Source organism: Camelina sativa, chromosome 19 (genome assembly GCF_030686135.1).
Source record: "Camelina sativa cultivar CO46 ecotype springtype chromosome 19, ASM3068613v1".
In the NCBI taxonomy this organism is placed as follows: domain Eukaryota; kingdom Viridiplantae; phylum Streptophyta; class Magnoliopsida; order Brassicales; family Brassicaceae; genus Camelina; species Camelina sativa.
The window spans coordinates 8,539,728-8,553,908 of record NC_141898.1 but is presented as its reverse complement, the minus strand read 5'-3'; the positions used below and the strand labels follow the sequence as shown (position 1 = coordinate 8,553,908).

At 36.6% G+C, this 14,181-nt stretch overlaps 3 protein-coding genes and 1 pseudogene across 9 annotated transcripts; 1 reads left to right on the top strand and 3 right to left on the bottom strand.

Annotated features, from left to right (window-relative positions):
- Nucleotides 1-45: 45 nt before the first annotated feature.
- LOC147920325 (uncharacterized) lies at nucleotides 46-753 on the bottom strand. The gene has a single exon (XM_087501015.1). The coding sequence runs from the start codon at nucleotides 751-753 to the stop codon at nucleotides 46-48; it is 708 nt and encodes a 235-aa protein (XP_087357141.1).
- A 109-nt stretch (nucleotides 754-862) lies between these two features.
- LOC104765639 (uncharacterized) lies at nucleotides 863-5,856 on the bottom strand. 7 transcript variants are annotated; one of them, XM_087501901.1, is made up of 12 exons: nucleotides 5,711-5,856; nucleotides 5,572-5,601; nucleotides 4,969-5,265; nucleotides 4,793-4,870; nucleotides 4,168-4,700; nucleotides 3,345-3,956; nucleotides 3,104-3,258; nucleotides 2,522-2,712; nucleotides 2,290-2,423; nucleotides 1,655-1,980; nucleotides 1,445-1,548; nucleotides 863-1,203 (listed from the first exon to the last, which is right to left on the bottom strand). In XM_087501901.1, exons 3-12 carry the CDS (start codon nucleotides 5,261-5,263, stop codon nucleotides 1,133-1,135), a joined length of 2,499 nt encoding a protein of 832 aa, XP_087358027.1. In that variant the 5' UTR covers nucleotides 5,264-5,265; nucleotides 5,572-5,601; nucleotides 5,711-5,856; the 3' UTR covers nucleotides 863-1,132. The 7 variants fall into 7 exon arrangements, with proteins under 7 accessions (XP_087358027.1, XP_087358030.1, XP_087358033.1 ...); XM_087501904.1 differs by having other exon boundaries at nucleotides 3,345-3,963; nucleotides 5,711-5,846; XM_087501907.1 differs by having other exon boundaries at nucleotides 3,345-3,963; nucleotides 5,511-5,601; nucleotides 5,711-5,797.
- A 2,719-nt stretch (nucleotides 5,857-8,575) lies between these two features.
- Nucleotides 8,576-9,269, bottom strand: LOC104765637 (uncharacterized). The gene is made up of 2 exons (XM_010489387.3): nucleotides 8,910-9,269; nucleotides 8,576-8,805 (listed from the first exon to the last, which is right to left on the bottom strand). Exons 1-2 carry the CDS (start codon nucleotides 9,210-9,212, stop codon nucleotides 8,641-8,643), a joined length of 468 nt encoding a protein of 155 aa, XP_010487689.2. The 5' UTR covers nucleotides 9,213-9,269; the 3' UTR covers nucleotides 8,576-8,640.
- Nucleotides 9,270-9,579: 310 nt separating this feature from the next.
- On the top strand, nucleotides 9,580-11,267 carry LOC109130804 (F-box/kelch-repeat protein At3g16740 pseudogene; annotated as a pseudogene).
- Nucleotides 11,268-14,181: the final 2,914 nt, after the last annotated feature.

Sequence of the window (14,181 nt, the reverse complement as noted above, 5' to 3'; positions counted from 1 at the left end):
CCTGACCCAAATTGGCTCTAGAGAGAATAACTTAGGGTTATTATTCTAAAAAGAAAGAGACTCTTTTGCTACTCTGTCAGCCACACCATTACAAACTCTTGGAGAAAACACAATTTTCACCTCATAAAATGTTGTAAGCAATTCTTTAATGTCTTGAATTATAGGAGCAAAAATTGGCCAGCTTTCATCATCATTCAACATGTTGACAACCGCCAATGAATCGGATTCAAAAATGATTTGTTTGTAGTTCAACCGAGACATCATGCTTATTGCCATTCGCATCGCTTCCAGCTCAACTTCCAAGACTGATCTTGCTCGCCTAACTGCTTGTGCTCCCAACCATAGTACTTCTCCACGATGATCCCGAAGAACCCACCCAATACCACTCCGAGTACCATCATTATGCCAAGCACCGTCAGTGTTACATTTGACCCAATCGCTCGGAGGTGGCTTCCATTTCTCATGTACTGTCGTAGCTAAGGTAGGTGACCTTATGACCGGTTCTTTATGGTCTTCATGCTCTTTCCTTGTTCTCCATTCCTCTACATCCTCCAAGGCTTTCATCACAGCTTCACTAGTATCAAAGTCCTTACCACCAAAGATATAATCATATCTTGCTTTCCATATCCTCCATAGTATCCAAGGAACAATGATATCCAAACCTTCAAGCTGAGGATGTTGAGACTTAATATTCAAAACATAGTACATGTTTGTGTAGAGGGAATCAGCCCATTTTGTAACTTGTTTATCCATTAGATAACTTGGATCTTGGAATTTATTATGTAACTTTCCAAAGATAATTAGGATTTTGTTAACAGATTAATCTTCGGTTTTGATGATCTGATTCTATATATAAGCAAAATGGTAACAGATATAAATTTGATACCAATGAATGTCTTGTCTCTCTGCAAATAAAGAAGCCAAAGAAAATACATGGTTCAAATAAATAAGAAAAACACCAAGTGGGGTTTTTACAACATAAATTATCTTCAAACCTTGAAACATCGAAACCAAAATTAATTTTCAACACACAATCTTTGGACTGAGCCTCTATGGATTGAGATGTAACTGCTCTGTGTTTGATGACTCTTTTTGGCTCTCTAACAGTAGGCAAAAGTGGTTTCGGGTAAGACTAGAAAATCCCAGAGGAAATGCTTGAAGTTGCGTTTATCTTCAGAGACTGCTCTGGAATGTATCTACGACCTGTCACACAAACGATCCCGTTGGTCTTACACTCCCATTAAACACGAGCATCTAACATTCTATGATTAGGATTCACTCCCAATCTAATCATGTTGAAGACTCTACATCCAAAAATACATTCTGAAGATTCTACAGTGTGCAAGCTATTAATGTGTTCATATGTTTTCATGGAAAGAGAGAAGAAGCAGGACAAGTGTTTCTAGTCATTTGCTGAGAACTAGAGAGCTTTTTTTTTGCTTACCTTTCTCCTTGGCGTGGATCTGGAGAGTGTCAAGAGTGATAATGCCATCCGTCAAAGGGAGTAGCTCTAACTTGATCGTAGCTGTAGACTTCGAAGGAACACATCTGATGCATTTAGAAAGTAAAAACCCGTTATCAAATTATAATGGTAAAAGAAGTAAAACCATACCCAAGAATTAAGCTCATTGGATATTATTTATTTGATGTTTACCCCAAGGGAACTCGACTTTGTAGCCAGAGATGTGTGCAACCTAAGCCGCTCTTCGGAACAACATCTGAAGGATTGGAAGATTCACCATCCTCTGTTCTTGTCTCCAGTGGAATTGGTGGTAACGATTGGTGTTTACGCATCGTTGTGTTGCGTTTCTCGCTTTGTACCCTCTCCGTGAACTCTGAGAATCCTAGGAATGGGCTTACAGGGGACGTAGGCGTGGAGTTTAGGGAAACTACAGACGGAGGTGATGTGAAGGATGCAGGAGCGAGAACGGTCAAAGACAGATCTTCTGATGTCAAATTCGATGCCTGAAGAGTTAAAATCTGAAACCAGTAGAGAAAAAGTATGAGGTACAAAAATAAATACGCCATTTGGGATATAAGTTGAGTGGTCTTTGCAGATGGCCAGTGGTTGGTTTGATTTGAAAATTAGAACCACACTGCAGTTAGGGAATTTGTACAAAGCCAGCCTTAACTGAGGAAGGCACAACTACTTGCCAGAATTTAGGGACAACATCTAATTAAAGCTCGAATCATTTGGGTAAACACTAGTATTACTTCGGCTACGAATGCCTCCCATTAGTTCATGTATTGTTGCATTTAGCTTCTAGAGATATTCAGAGAGAGAATGACCTGAACAGGTAGTTGAGAGGCTCTCCCATGAGGACCACAAGGCTCTCCTGACATTTCAGACGCAACAGAGATCATCAGGTCCCTCGAAACTCGTGGTCTCCATTTTGTCCGTTGTTTGAAAAACAGCCTTGATTCTGAATCCAACATTGAAAAAATAAATAAGAATCAGCTATAGATCTGAACAGAAGAAAGACATAAAACATGGGTACAAACCATGGCAACATAGTTCTACCTGTGTAGTTGCACCGGCATGACACCATAACCGCATACTGATCACCACTTAAACCGCTCCCTGTTCTTTCAAAATTTACAGTTGGAAGAGATAAACTCGATGATTTGAGTTCTTTTCTTGCAGCAGAGGGCTTCAGATTACTCCCAACAGAAAATGCAGGTTTCACGATGAATGAGTGCTCCTCACCTTTCCTGAAAGGTTACAAGAAAAATTTAAGGGTAGGTAAAGTCACTCTATAGTGTTCCTAAAAGCTGAAAGGGTCATTCTAACTCCGGTTTTAGTTTCCAACCGACTATGCTTGTTGAGGCTAGTTTCTCTAAGAGACTCAGCTAGATCTAATAAGTAGTTTTACGATGTCTTAGTCACTAACCAAGATTACCTAATACTAAGGAATTTTTTTAGTATTTTTTGTCTATCACATCATTGAAGACTTCTGAAACTTACTGGCCATTCAAACAACCCAAGAGAGGATACCTAAAGCAAAATGCTGATATCTAAATCCATCAATTATCAAGAAGAGTGATGGGGGAAATTTCAATACAACAGAAACCATTCCGAAGAACTTTAAGAAAATAGGCTAACCTGAGAGTTAAATTCGGCAAACTGTGCTCACTTCCAGCTTCAATACATGCAATTGGTACTGAGGAAGGGGAAGCACATTTCCCAGCCTCTTCAAAAACAATTGTTATGGCGTCTATGTATATTACAATATCTGGAGCGTGGATAGGAGCCACATTCTGCCAGGGGAAAAAGCAAAATTAAGACGCATCTCAGAAAATAACTGACCACAGTAATACCAAATTTTAACAGCAATGAGACACACCTTTATCTGAACGCAGAGAAGATCATCTGTATTGCAGTCAGCTGCAAAAGAATTTATCTCAATCGGTTGGATGATCTCGAGTTTCCTCCTCCACCTTCTACCAGGAATGCAGATACCTTCGAGTCCACAACGAACAGAGAACCTATCCCGCTCCAATGGGACACCCCGGAAAGATAAAAGCTCTTCAGTCCCACACTTCTTACCGTTTCGTAACGTTTGACCAGAGTAACTGTCCCAATCTTCAATATCAAATGATGGTTTTGAGCTTTGTGTTTTCATGGGTCCAGTAGTAACTGGTGCGGTGTTTGGAGGTAGAGCGGACATGGAGTAGCTTCTAAAATGGCCGAATGAGAAGAGTTGAGAGCCTGAGGTAGAAGAAATCGCTGGCTTGTGTGCGGAGCTGCTTATACTTGGGCTAGGGGTTACAGGAGGTGCAAGAGAGCGGGTTTGTTGAGAAATAGTGTTATCCAACGGTATCAACCACTTTAAAAGGTTCCCATAAGGATCCTTATCGTTCTCAGAATTCTGGTCCTTGTCCTGATGCTTTTCAAACTGCAGTATCTCTATGATAGGTTCTTTGGGACAGTCTACAATATAAACTTGTAAAGAGACCTGCATCCTTCCAAACAAAAGTGTTGACTGAGAATCAGTAAGTCCATTAACTAAGTTATAAAAAGTTCAGAATGTATGAACGAGTAGTGTGGTAAATTAGACAACGGATTACACAAGAAGAGGAATTTCACTGGTTCAGATATAATTTCAAACAGACTACCATAGTTTTATTATCAAAACAGAAGAAAGTAACAAATTTACCATCACATACCACTATATCTCCATTGGGTAAGGCACAGCATTTTGCCTTACTTCTAGCTACACCTCCAGAAACATTAGGATCGAATTCTCCTCTATCTACAAAAGCACTAACACAAGGTCTACTTTTCTTCTTTTCATCCATCTCTGTATCTGCGACCAGAGAGCTTTTCTTTGACCAAAGTGGCTCACCAGACTCTGCAATCCTAACAAAGAAATGAGACTTCTGAAACCTGGAAAGCAAGTCTTCTGTTCGTCTCTTATGATCTTCCATCCTCAAAATTGATTCACCATCAGATAAGTCCTTTTGTGAATCCAAACTATCTTTACCAGGGCTGTCACCATTCTGAGTCGCAAACTGAGCATCAGGACTCATTTCTCCATCCCCGGACGGTGTACTCGCCCCATCAGACATATCCCCATTTTGTTTGTCCGAAGCCTTTCTCTGTCCAGTTCTGCTCATAACCTCAGCAACCTTAAAAGGGGTAATGATCTCTGCGTCTCCTTTACTCTCAGATAAGCATGCAAGGATTTGAATCTGCTCCCCTATAGTAGAAAAAAATGTCTTTGATGTCCAGTAGCTAGTCGCAGTTTAAACACGCAAATGATTGAGATGATGTGAGAAACAACATACATACCAGGAAAAACAAAGGAACGATCCAGGGAACGTAACGAATGAATATCAACAGACTCAGACAAGTTATCCGGGATTTCCTCTGTAAATAAGAAGACATCACCAAATCAGAGAATAACTAACAAAGAAGAAATCAAAAGCTTGAAAATTTTGAAGTAAAAGGAGAGTAAAGTTAATTACTATATGGAATGGCGATCCATCCTTGTTCCTCAGAGACATCTGAGAATCTCTCCATACAAGAGGCACCAGACTTTGGAATTGACTCTCCACTACCATCATCGTCTCTAGATCCATCAGCCACACGATCAAGATCTTCAACTGATGGGTATTGTGGGAAAGGCTCTTCAGCTATTAAACCTTCCAAAGTTGCTCCTGACTTTGTTGTCTCGGGCTGAGGTTGAGGCGGAGTAGCTGGTGGTTCGCTCACCGGAGGCCGATGAGTAGCGGAAGAAGCAGATCGAAGCAAGAAATTCATTCCTGCATCACAGAAGAATCAAAATTTTAGTCAATTTTAGAAATCCCAAATCCATTCCCCTCTCTCTCTCTCTCTCTAACCGATAATAAAGTTCACAGATTTATCAACAATCCCAACTTTATCGCATCTAATAATCACTTGACTGGATCCAAACTCAGACAAAGGGGCTAATAAAAAACGAAATCGATAACGCAGCCGATCCAGATCACAGTTAGAATTGAGCAGATTTAGCGACGGGTACACGTACTAGAAAAAAGTAAAGAAGACGGAGGTGAGCTACTTGTGTGATTCTTGGGAGCGGTGGTTACCTGATTAGATCTTCTTCGGGTCAATTCGATCTGCAAAATGTGTTGCTAGGAGATTAGGTAGTAGTTAGGTTTCTGCCAGAAGCGCGGTAAAATAGAGAGAGAGAGAGAGAGAGAGTGCGAGAGAGGTAAACACACACACCTCCGGCGAATGGACACAGTCAGTCGTACAAGCTATTCCTTAATCTCAGTTTTATTTTGGGTGTTCTGTCACATACACACACAGAAAAACATACAGTATTTGCTAATTTTTGTAATTTTATTCCCCATCTCAAAATAATTGAAGTCAATTTTACAAAATCAAACGTATTTACAATATAATATTTACGGTTTTAAAAAATAAGTTTTTACTATTCTGTATAATAGATATATTTTGAGATAATTTTTTATATATATATTTCACTTAATAAATTAAGAAAACAAAATTGACTTTAGGCTCCACAAAATCAGAATTTTACAAACTTGATGGCACACTAACACATTATTATATTACATATCACTTTTGACTTCGTTTAACTGACCTGCGCTCCTTTGACATAGAAAATGATATATATATAAATATGGTTTCACTTTTTTCTTATTGGTTTGTTTAGCATTTAATTTCAAAAAATATATATATTTATTTTTAATTAAATAAAAATTTAATAATGTACATTAATTTATATTTTAAATCTATATTTTACTACTAATTGTAAATGAAATTACATAAATTACGAATTGACTATTTTCCATTTATTTTCATTCAAACATACTATAAATTATAATTTTAATTCCTCTAATTATTTTTTTTTAGAAATATAACTTTCATCTCTTGAAATTCCATAAATAACCATTCTCACATCATCATCCACCATATCTCAAATTCTAATTATTTTCTTTGTTTGGTTTATGTTCTTGCATGTGTTCAAAACTTGTGGTAAGAATGTGATTATATATTTTGTTAGATTTATCTTATATTTTGCTCAATTTTATTTATTTGTTTTTATGTATTTCTTCCTCCCTTATTTGTTTTCTTATTATTTTTAATTCTCAATTACATATGTATAATAAAATTTTGGCGGTTGTAAAAAACAATTATCGATGCAGATTCAACAATACTAATTTCGAACAAAATCCAATGAGGGAATCAAGCTAAAGAAATCATCTTCATTCATGTATATTTAATTTATTTTTAAAAATATGCAATATTTTAACAAAATAAACTATTATAATAGAATTATTAAATCAAAAAAATTTAACTCTCTCTTACCTCCAGAGGTGTGTGGTTTGCGACCAGTTCACATACCAAGAGACCACGTTTGTGCATTACTTGCTTGAAATCGTGGATTGATTTGCAAAAGGTGATAATTCAATCATACAATAAACCTACATGGGAATGATAAACAATTTCGATTTGGATGTTATTTGTTTATTTGGATGTTGTTTAGATAATTTTCCAATGAATTCATGACCTTTCATCTTGTTTGGCCTATGCATTTTCACCTTGATTGACCATATAAATTTCTAATCAATTGCCATAGCTTTGTGATTAATCCAAGTTACATTATATCACTAACCACATCAACTGAAATTATTATGACTTTGTTCTTTTGTGTTGCATTATAGTGTATTTTTCCAAAAATTAACCACAACTTTATATGCATCAAATTTTTTGGCAATAGATATGAATTTTGTGCATACATATATAGTTAGGATCCCAACAAAATGGAATGCAAATATGAGGATGTGTTTGTAGTTGTTCTGAAAATGCGCATTGTGATTTTAATGTTATGAAAAAGCACATTGTTCTAGTATGCTTCCAAATTTTCATGTTAACATTAGGATATTCTTGTTGTTTCTTGACATTCTATTTTGGTTTGATACAAAATACATGTTTAATGATCAATATTCATGTTTGATGGCTAATCTTAATTAAAATATTTTTTTTTTAAATCTACTTTTGGTCAACTCCAATCTTTACTGAATTTCAAAGTACCAAATCATGTTGATTATGATATTAATACCATGTCATATGTTTGTCGGTAGATGTGAGCATATGATACATTTAATTAGTGTAATTAACTATATGGCATACACGTTTGACATAGACGTTTTATCGTGGATTTCATGGCTTCCTAAAAATTTCATAACATAGTTGATTAATCAAATTTAGATATTCTATTTGCGAGAAATCCAGTATATTCAATTCATATAACACTCATAAATATCCCCATTAATCTTTTGATTTAGTATATGGAAAACGAGAATTAAAAAGGTATTTAAAGCATTCAACGGGAAGTTTGGAATATAATAACTCCATGCTATAAATAAATGGGAAGTAAATTCTAAGATTGGAAGAAGAAAGATCTGGTTTTATGTCTTTGTTTTTATAACTTTTAGCCTAATTTAACATCGTTGGACTCTTAATCAAATCCTAAGTGTAAAACTATAAGCATGATACTTCAAAATCATGATAAAAATGGTAATCAAGTAGAGACATTGAGTGTATAATACTATAATATATTAAGCGACTACTGTTGTCACAAAGACACTAATTGGCTAAACAAATCAAAGGAAGAGTTTGGCTAAAACATTTACAGAAAACTGAAAAGACAATTCTTATAAGCCCAATAAACGATTTAAAAGAACAAGCCCATTAAGGCACCCCCGAAAAAAACAACTAGGGTTTACTACATCTACATGTGGCCGTCGGTATATAATATAGCCACCTCCACGACAACTTAGAAATCTGAATGTTTAGTAAGTACATTTGATTCAATCTTTGGGTCTGATTCGTGTATGTGAATAATGTTGATTAAGGCAGCACGTCACTGATGCGCTTGAAAAAGTGGTGCTTTCGGTCCTTTTAGTTGCCAAAACTGAGAAATCTTTATGTTTTCAGGAGCACTAATGCTTTCGTTTGCCCTTGTCATTGGGCTTATGAACTCAGTAGCTCCTACAGTACTTGTTCCTCCTTTTTCAGTATTGGATTTGATTTGAGTCTTTCATATATCATAGGCAAAAAAAATATGAAGCTTGATCATATATATACGTTGAAGCACTTACAAACCCAAATTCAGATTATTATATTCCTTAGTGTTTCTTGAAAAAAGGACCCATTAGCAGTTCTAACATGTCCTGTGCTGTTGAATCTTTGGTTCCTCCTTGAGATGACGTTGTAATGTTTGATTCAGACATTGATGAAAGCCCTTGATCCTCCTCTTTGCTTGTGTGGACCACTTCATCACTTTGAACATACTGCGATTAATTGTTTAAATGAAAAAAAGAACATTAATTTGTAATTAAAGTTAAATTCACAAATCTCTAATTAGTAAAAAAAAAAAACTTTGGAACTAATATACCTCATGAGCAAAGCTTAACAAGTCATCAACTGTGAGATCTTCGTTTTCTGGATCAGTCATGACTGGTTGAACCATCTCCGGACCATCATTATTGCTACGCTTAGCTTCATCTCCCATCTTCCTACGAGCTCGTTTAGGTTCATCTGCGTTGAGTTTAAAGTCTTTCTCTTTGGGTTTTACGTTTCTTCTCGGTCTTTTCTCAGCCTTTGGTTTGGGAGCTTCTTCTGGTTCTGATACGTTGCGTGCAGCAGTTGCTTCACCGGTGGAAGCGCCACCGAGCATCCACGGTGGTAACCGCCTCATATTCCCTCCGTGTGTGAATTTCTAGATACTTAATTTTAATTGGTAAATTCAGAAATCTGATTAGAGCAAACAAATCATTTTACACTGATGACCTCATCGCTAATGGGCTGATTCAAGGCCTTTTTGTTTCCTTAAAATTTTCACATATATAAGGATACAATTAGCCCATTAGGGTAAAAAATACAAAAATATTTTGCCTTTAGATAACTACAATTCTGCATTAGGCGCCACTTTTCTCGGACTCAGAAAAAAAGATAAAAAAAACTATGATCAGTGACACCACAAAAGTTTAATACTCTGTTTTTCATTTGCACGCATGCTCTGTTTCTCTTGCGTCTGCATCCAAAGAGGCAAAACGTGGCCAAGATCGGGCTATTTCTCACACATTTCCACCTGAAAACAGGTTACTGCTAGTTTAAATGTGTACCCGCTCTCCGTCATCTTCGCAAACAGTTTGATTCCCCGGTGGAATAGGATGAGATCATGAAGTGCCTATTTTCTGACATGTGTCCAGATCTCAACCGTACATGAAGAAATCTGAGAGAAAAAAAAACCTCTCATAGTCATATATATCCGGAAGATATATGAGAAGAAAAGTAAAAAGGTTACTTGAAACACAAGTACAACGATGATATCCAATCTTCCAAGGGATATGGCGGAGGAGGTGCTTTCTAGGCTTCCGGTGACATCTCTGAGAGGAGTGAGATCTACATGCAAAAATTGGAACCGTCTATCCACAAATCGGAGCTTTACAATGAAGCACATCGGTAAAGCCAAAGCAGCAGCAAAGAATTATCACAGGAAAGAGTTTCAGGTGGTCATGATGATCCAATATAGGGTTTGTTTATTCAGCGTCAATCTCCTCAACCCATCTATAGAGCGTATAGGTAAACTTGTTAGCCTAGACGATGTTGCAGATCGTGTAGAGATATCTAAAATCTTTCACTGCGACGGTTTACTGTTATGCATCACCAAAGACAGCTCTAGTCTTGTTGTTTGGAACCCTTGTTCGGGGCAAACCAGCTGGATCAAACCCATGAATTCTTACCATAAATTGTTCGACCGGTACGCTCTAGGATGCGAAAGGAAGGAAAAGTTTCGTAGCTACAAAGTCTTGAGATTTCTTGATGATTACGACTCAAGAGTGAAGGGCCGACTTCGTGAGTTTGAAATCTATGATTTAAACTCTGATTCATGGAAGGTTGTTGATGTCAATCCCGACTGGGATATATAGTATCATCAGCGTGGTGTTTCTCTCATGGGGGAACACTTACTGGTTTGCTTACGAGAAGCTTCCAACTGCAGTACAAGGACAAGTGCGAGTGATATCAGATATCCCTGATTTCTTACTATGTTTTGATTTTACAACTGAGAGTTTTGGACCGCGTCTGCCTCTGCCTTTTCACGCCTTTTATGGAGATACTGTGAGTCTATCTAGTGTTAGAGAAAAGCATCTTGCGGTGCTATTTCAACAATGTGGTTCACCTACATTTACCGTGAAGATATGGATTAGTAGCAAGATTGAGCCCAATGCGGTGTCGTGGAACAAGTTGTTCTTAGCGGTTGATATGAAACCACTCACCAATGTCGCTTTTCAGTTTCTGGAAATAGGTGGGAGTTTCTTCGTTGACGAGAAGAAGAAGGTCGCGGTGATTCTTGATAAAGACAGAGGTAAACATTACCCCACTAGCAACGTAGCTTACATCATTGGAAAGAAGGGATACTTCAAACCAGTGAATATTGGGGAGTCTATAGAGGCTGGTTGTTGGCCACTTGTGTGCTCTTATGTTCCTAGCTCAGTGCAAATCAAGCAAGTTGCACCACCCTAATCTATCAGCTTGTACTTGGCGTTTATTTGCTCTTATGGCCTCTGTTCTCTTTACTCTGTTCATCCTGTTATATCCAAGTTATTGCGTATCAAAATAACGTATATGATCTCTAAAAACGGCTGTTCCAACGTTTCTTTAAAGCTTCCAAATGCATCTTGAATTGCCTTCGCCCCTAGAAAAAAGTGATAACGTTTACATTATTTCCCTTTGGAGTTTGGAAGCATTGTTCATGTCTTAACTCTTCTTTTACCTTTTATAAGTTTTATTTGCCTTCTAGATTTTCATGTCTCGTGGTCCCAGAGAATATTTTAATTTCCGGCTTCATATTTGTTTCCGACTTGATTACTTGTTGCGGGGTACAACCAATATAGGTACCTTGTGTGAAGCATTGTTAGTGTGCAGTGCAATGGTTTGGATTGATATAAGCACGTGCTATTATTTTATGAACCTTTTTTTTATTTTTATAATCTTTCGAGCTGTACCGCTGTCTTGGTAAGCTTTAAAGAAACGCAATTTGTATCCACTCCGTACTAAAATACTATATGTAGCTCGAGCTAGATGAGGGTAATGAGAGAAACCAAGACTTAGAAGAGGTGTGCTGTGAAAACTTCTGCCCAAGCGAACCTTTATAAGCTCCGACAACTTGGTTCACATCCTTGCCATCTCTGGTGAAGCAGAAGGTCGTGGTCAGCCCTTTGATGTTTCTTTTCTTCTCTCAGGCATTGGTATTTCCTACGGTGTTCTTTGATTCTCTTCGCATAGGGTTCAGCCTGTGACGGACACATTATCAGCAAAAAAAAATGATATAGTTAAATAAGTAACATAAGGTTCACTTTACTCGCTTGGGTTCTAATGCAGTTAAAGTGTGGATAGATGTTGTGAAGGTGAAAAATGTAAAAGTTTGGAGGCCATCCGACGAAATAGAGATTATTGAAGATGCACTTAGCTCCTGCATTGCTTGGCCAGACAACAAGGTCATTATGTCTTAAACTGATGGTTTTATTGTGTAATGTTAAGTACCTGATTGTTTATTTTGTTCTTGAGACTTTTCTTATGTATTTTGGATCTGAACTTATGTTTAATCAATGGTCAATGTATGAGATTTTATAAAACAGGTTATGTGTGCTATAATCACATATCAGAAAATGCTATAAAAGTACAGGTAAACGTTATGATATAAGAATATACCATAGCACAGTAAACAAGATAAAACAGCATTTCGCAACAGCTATATTAGATATGTATAACATAGCACGAAAAATCAAATATTGTATAAATTTTTGCAAAATTATAATCTTGATAATACATCAGTTTATTAGAGCTATGTTATAAAACTATAACATAGCACGAAAAACACAAATGTTGTATACATTTTTTCAAAATTATGATCTTGATAATACAGCAGTTTCCTATAGCTATGTTATAAAAATATAACATAGCATACATAAGTCATGCTATTGTATATGGGGTACATATAATAACAGCGCTCATGAAAACACTATCAAAGGCCTATGATAGCGTTTTTCTCTGGTTAACAATGTACATATTTGTTGTAGTGTTAGAATTATAATTTACAATTTATCTAGCTCTCGTACAATAAACTATTTTTATCTATGTATATTTATTAATCATGTTTCTTTGTTGTCCGACGATGTTCCTTAATTATCAAAAGCCCGCCAACTGTGCCAACGGCCAAGTACTGTAACATTCTACTTTCTTTTACTTACACCATATATATGTAGTATGCTTGTCGAACGTAACTAAAGCTTCAATGAATGCTTCTTCTCTGTTGAGTTAAGTTAAGATATTGAATTTTTTAGGCTTTTGTTACGTCATGATCGCGTGTTTGGAACTTTTGATCTTTTTTTTTTTTTTCTGTAAATAGGAACCAGAGCGCGATGAAAATATATGGAGATTCAATAATATTGAATCGCACAAATGATTCTCTCTCAATCTCGACAGTCAAGAATTCTCCTTGACACATGTCCTTTGTGTTTCACTGTCCAAAAATTGTAAAACCTGAAATAGGTCAACCTTCAAGAAAATTGTGTTTCACTGTCTCCTTGACACATGTCCAAGAAATATTATTTTTGCTTCTTCACGTGCCATATAAGCCACTTGAAACAATTGTTGATTAATAAGATGAACATTTGCATATGCCTTGAAACAATTGTTGATTAATAAGATGAACATTTGCATATGCCTTGAAACGTGTATCAAAACCATTAATCTGAAAGAGTTCTTCATTTTAAGTGGGAATCAGAGATTTTATGCATCACGGACAGTGATTCACGGTAGAGAAAGACTCCTAAGTCACGTCCCAAACCTTGATTAAAGAAATCGTAAGATTTTCTAGACCGTTCAGAAACTGGTTTACCGATTGAGCTGAGTTGATCACAAAGCAATATGAAATCAGGTCAGATAATCAGCTAAACATATGGTTTCCCTTACAGATTAGCTGACGAGAACTATGTAGATCAAACTCTCTTGAGGTGGAACACGGGCCGATAAAATGTTTTAGCAAGAATAAACCAGACATGTTGTGCGGAAGATAGACCATATATCATGTAATCCAAAACCTCGTGGGAGAGAGTTCCAAACAGCCATGACTTTACGAGTTAATTAGCCCATTTGACCAAGATTCAAAATCAGGATTTGCTGGTCTGTGCAACTTTCCATCAATTTGACTCGCATTTCTCCGGAGATATTTAAAATGTTCAAACAAACTGTTATTCATTACCAACATCCACGTTTGAAGTAAGAAATATTTATTAGTAGTAACAATTTTTCCTTTTTTCCAGTATAGTTTTCTGCAGCAACTTGGTCGTCTTTTGCTTCTCGGATAAGGTCAAATCCTTCGTCAGGGATATATTCAGAAGTCAGTAGAGCTTGTGTTGACAGCTCAATTAGTAAAAATATTTTAGATAAAATCATTTGGTTGAGTCATGAGTGATACTCGAGAAGAAATATGTACAAAAATGCTCTGGTTCCCTATCTGACAAAACATACGTGATTAAGCCTCAAACCTCTTATATATAACTCTCTAATTAAAATTCCGGTAAAACCCATTAGTGCAATGCGATCTAACTACGAAAATCGGAACAATTTTTAAAGCCGAGACTTCAATAGTACTTGGGCCA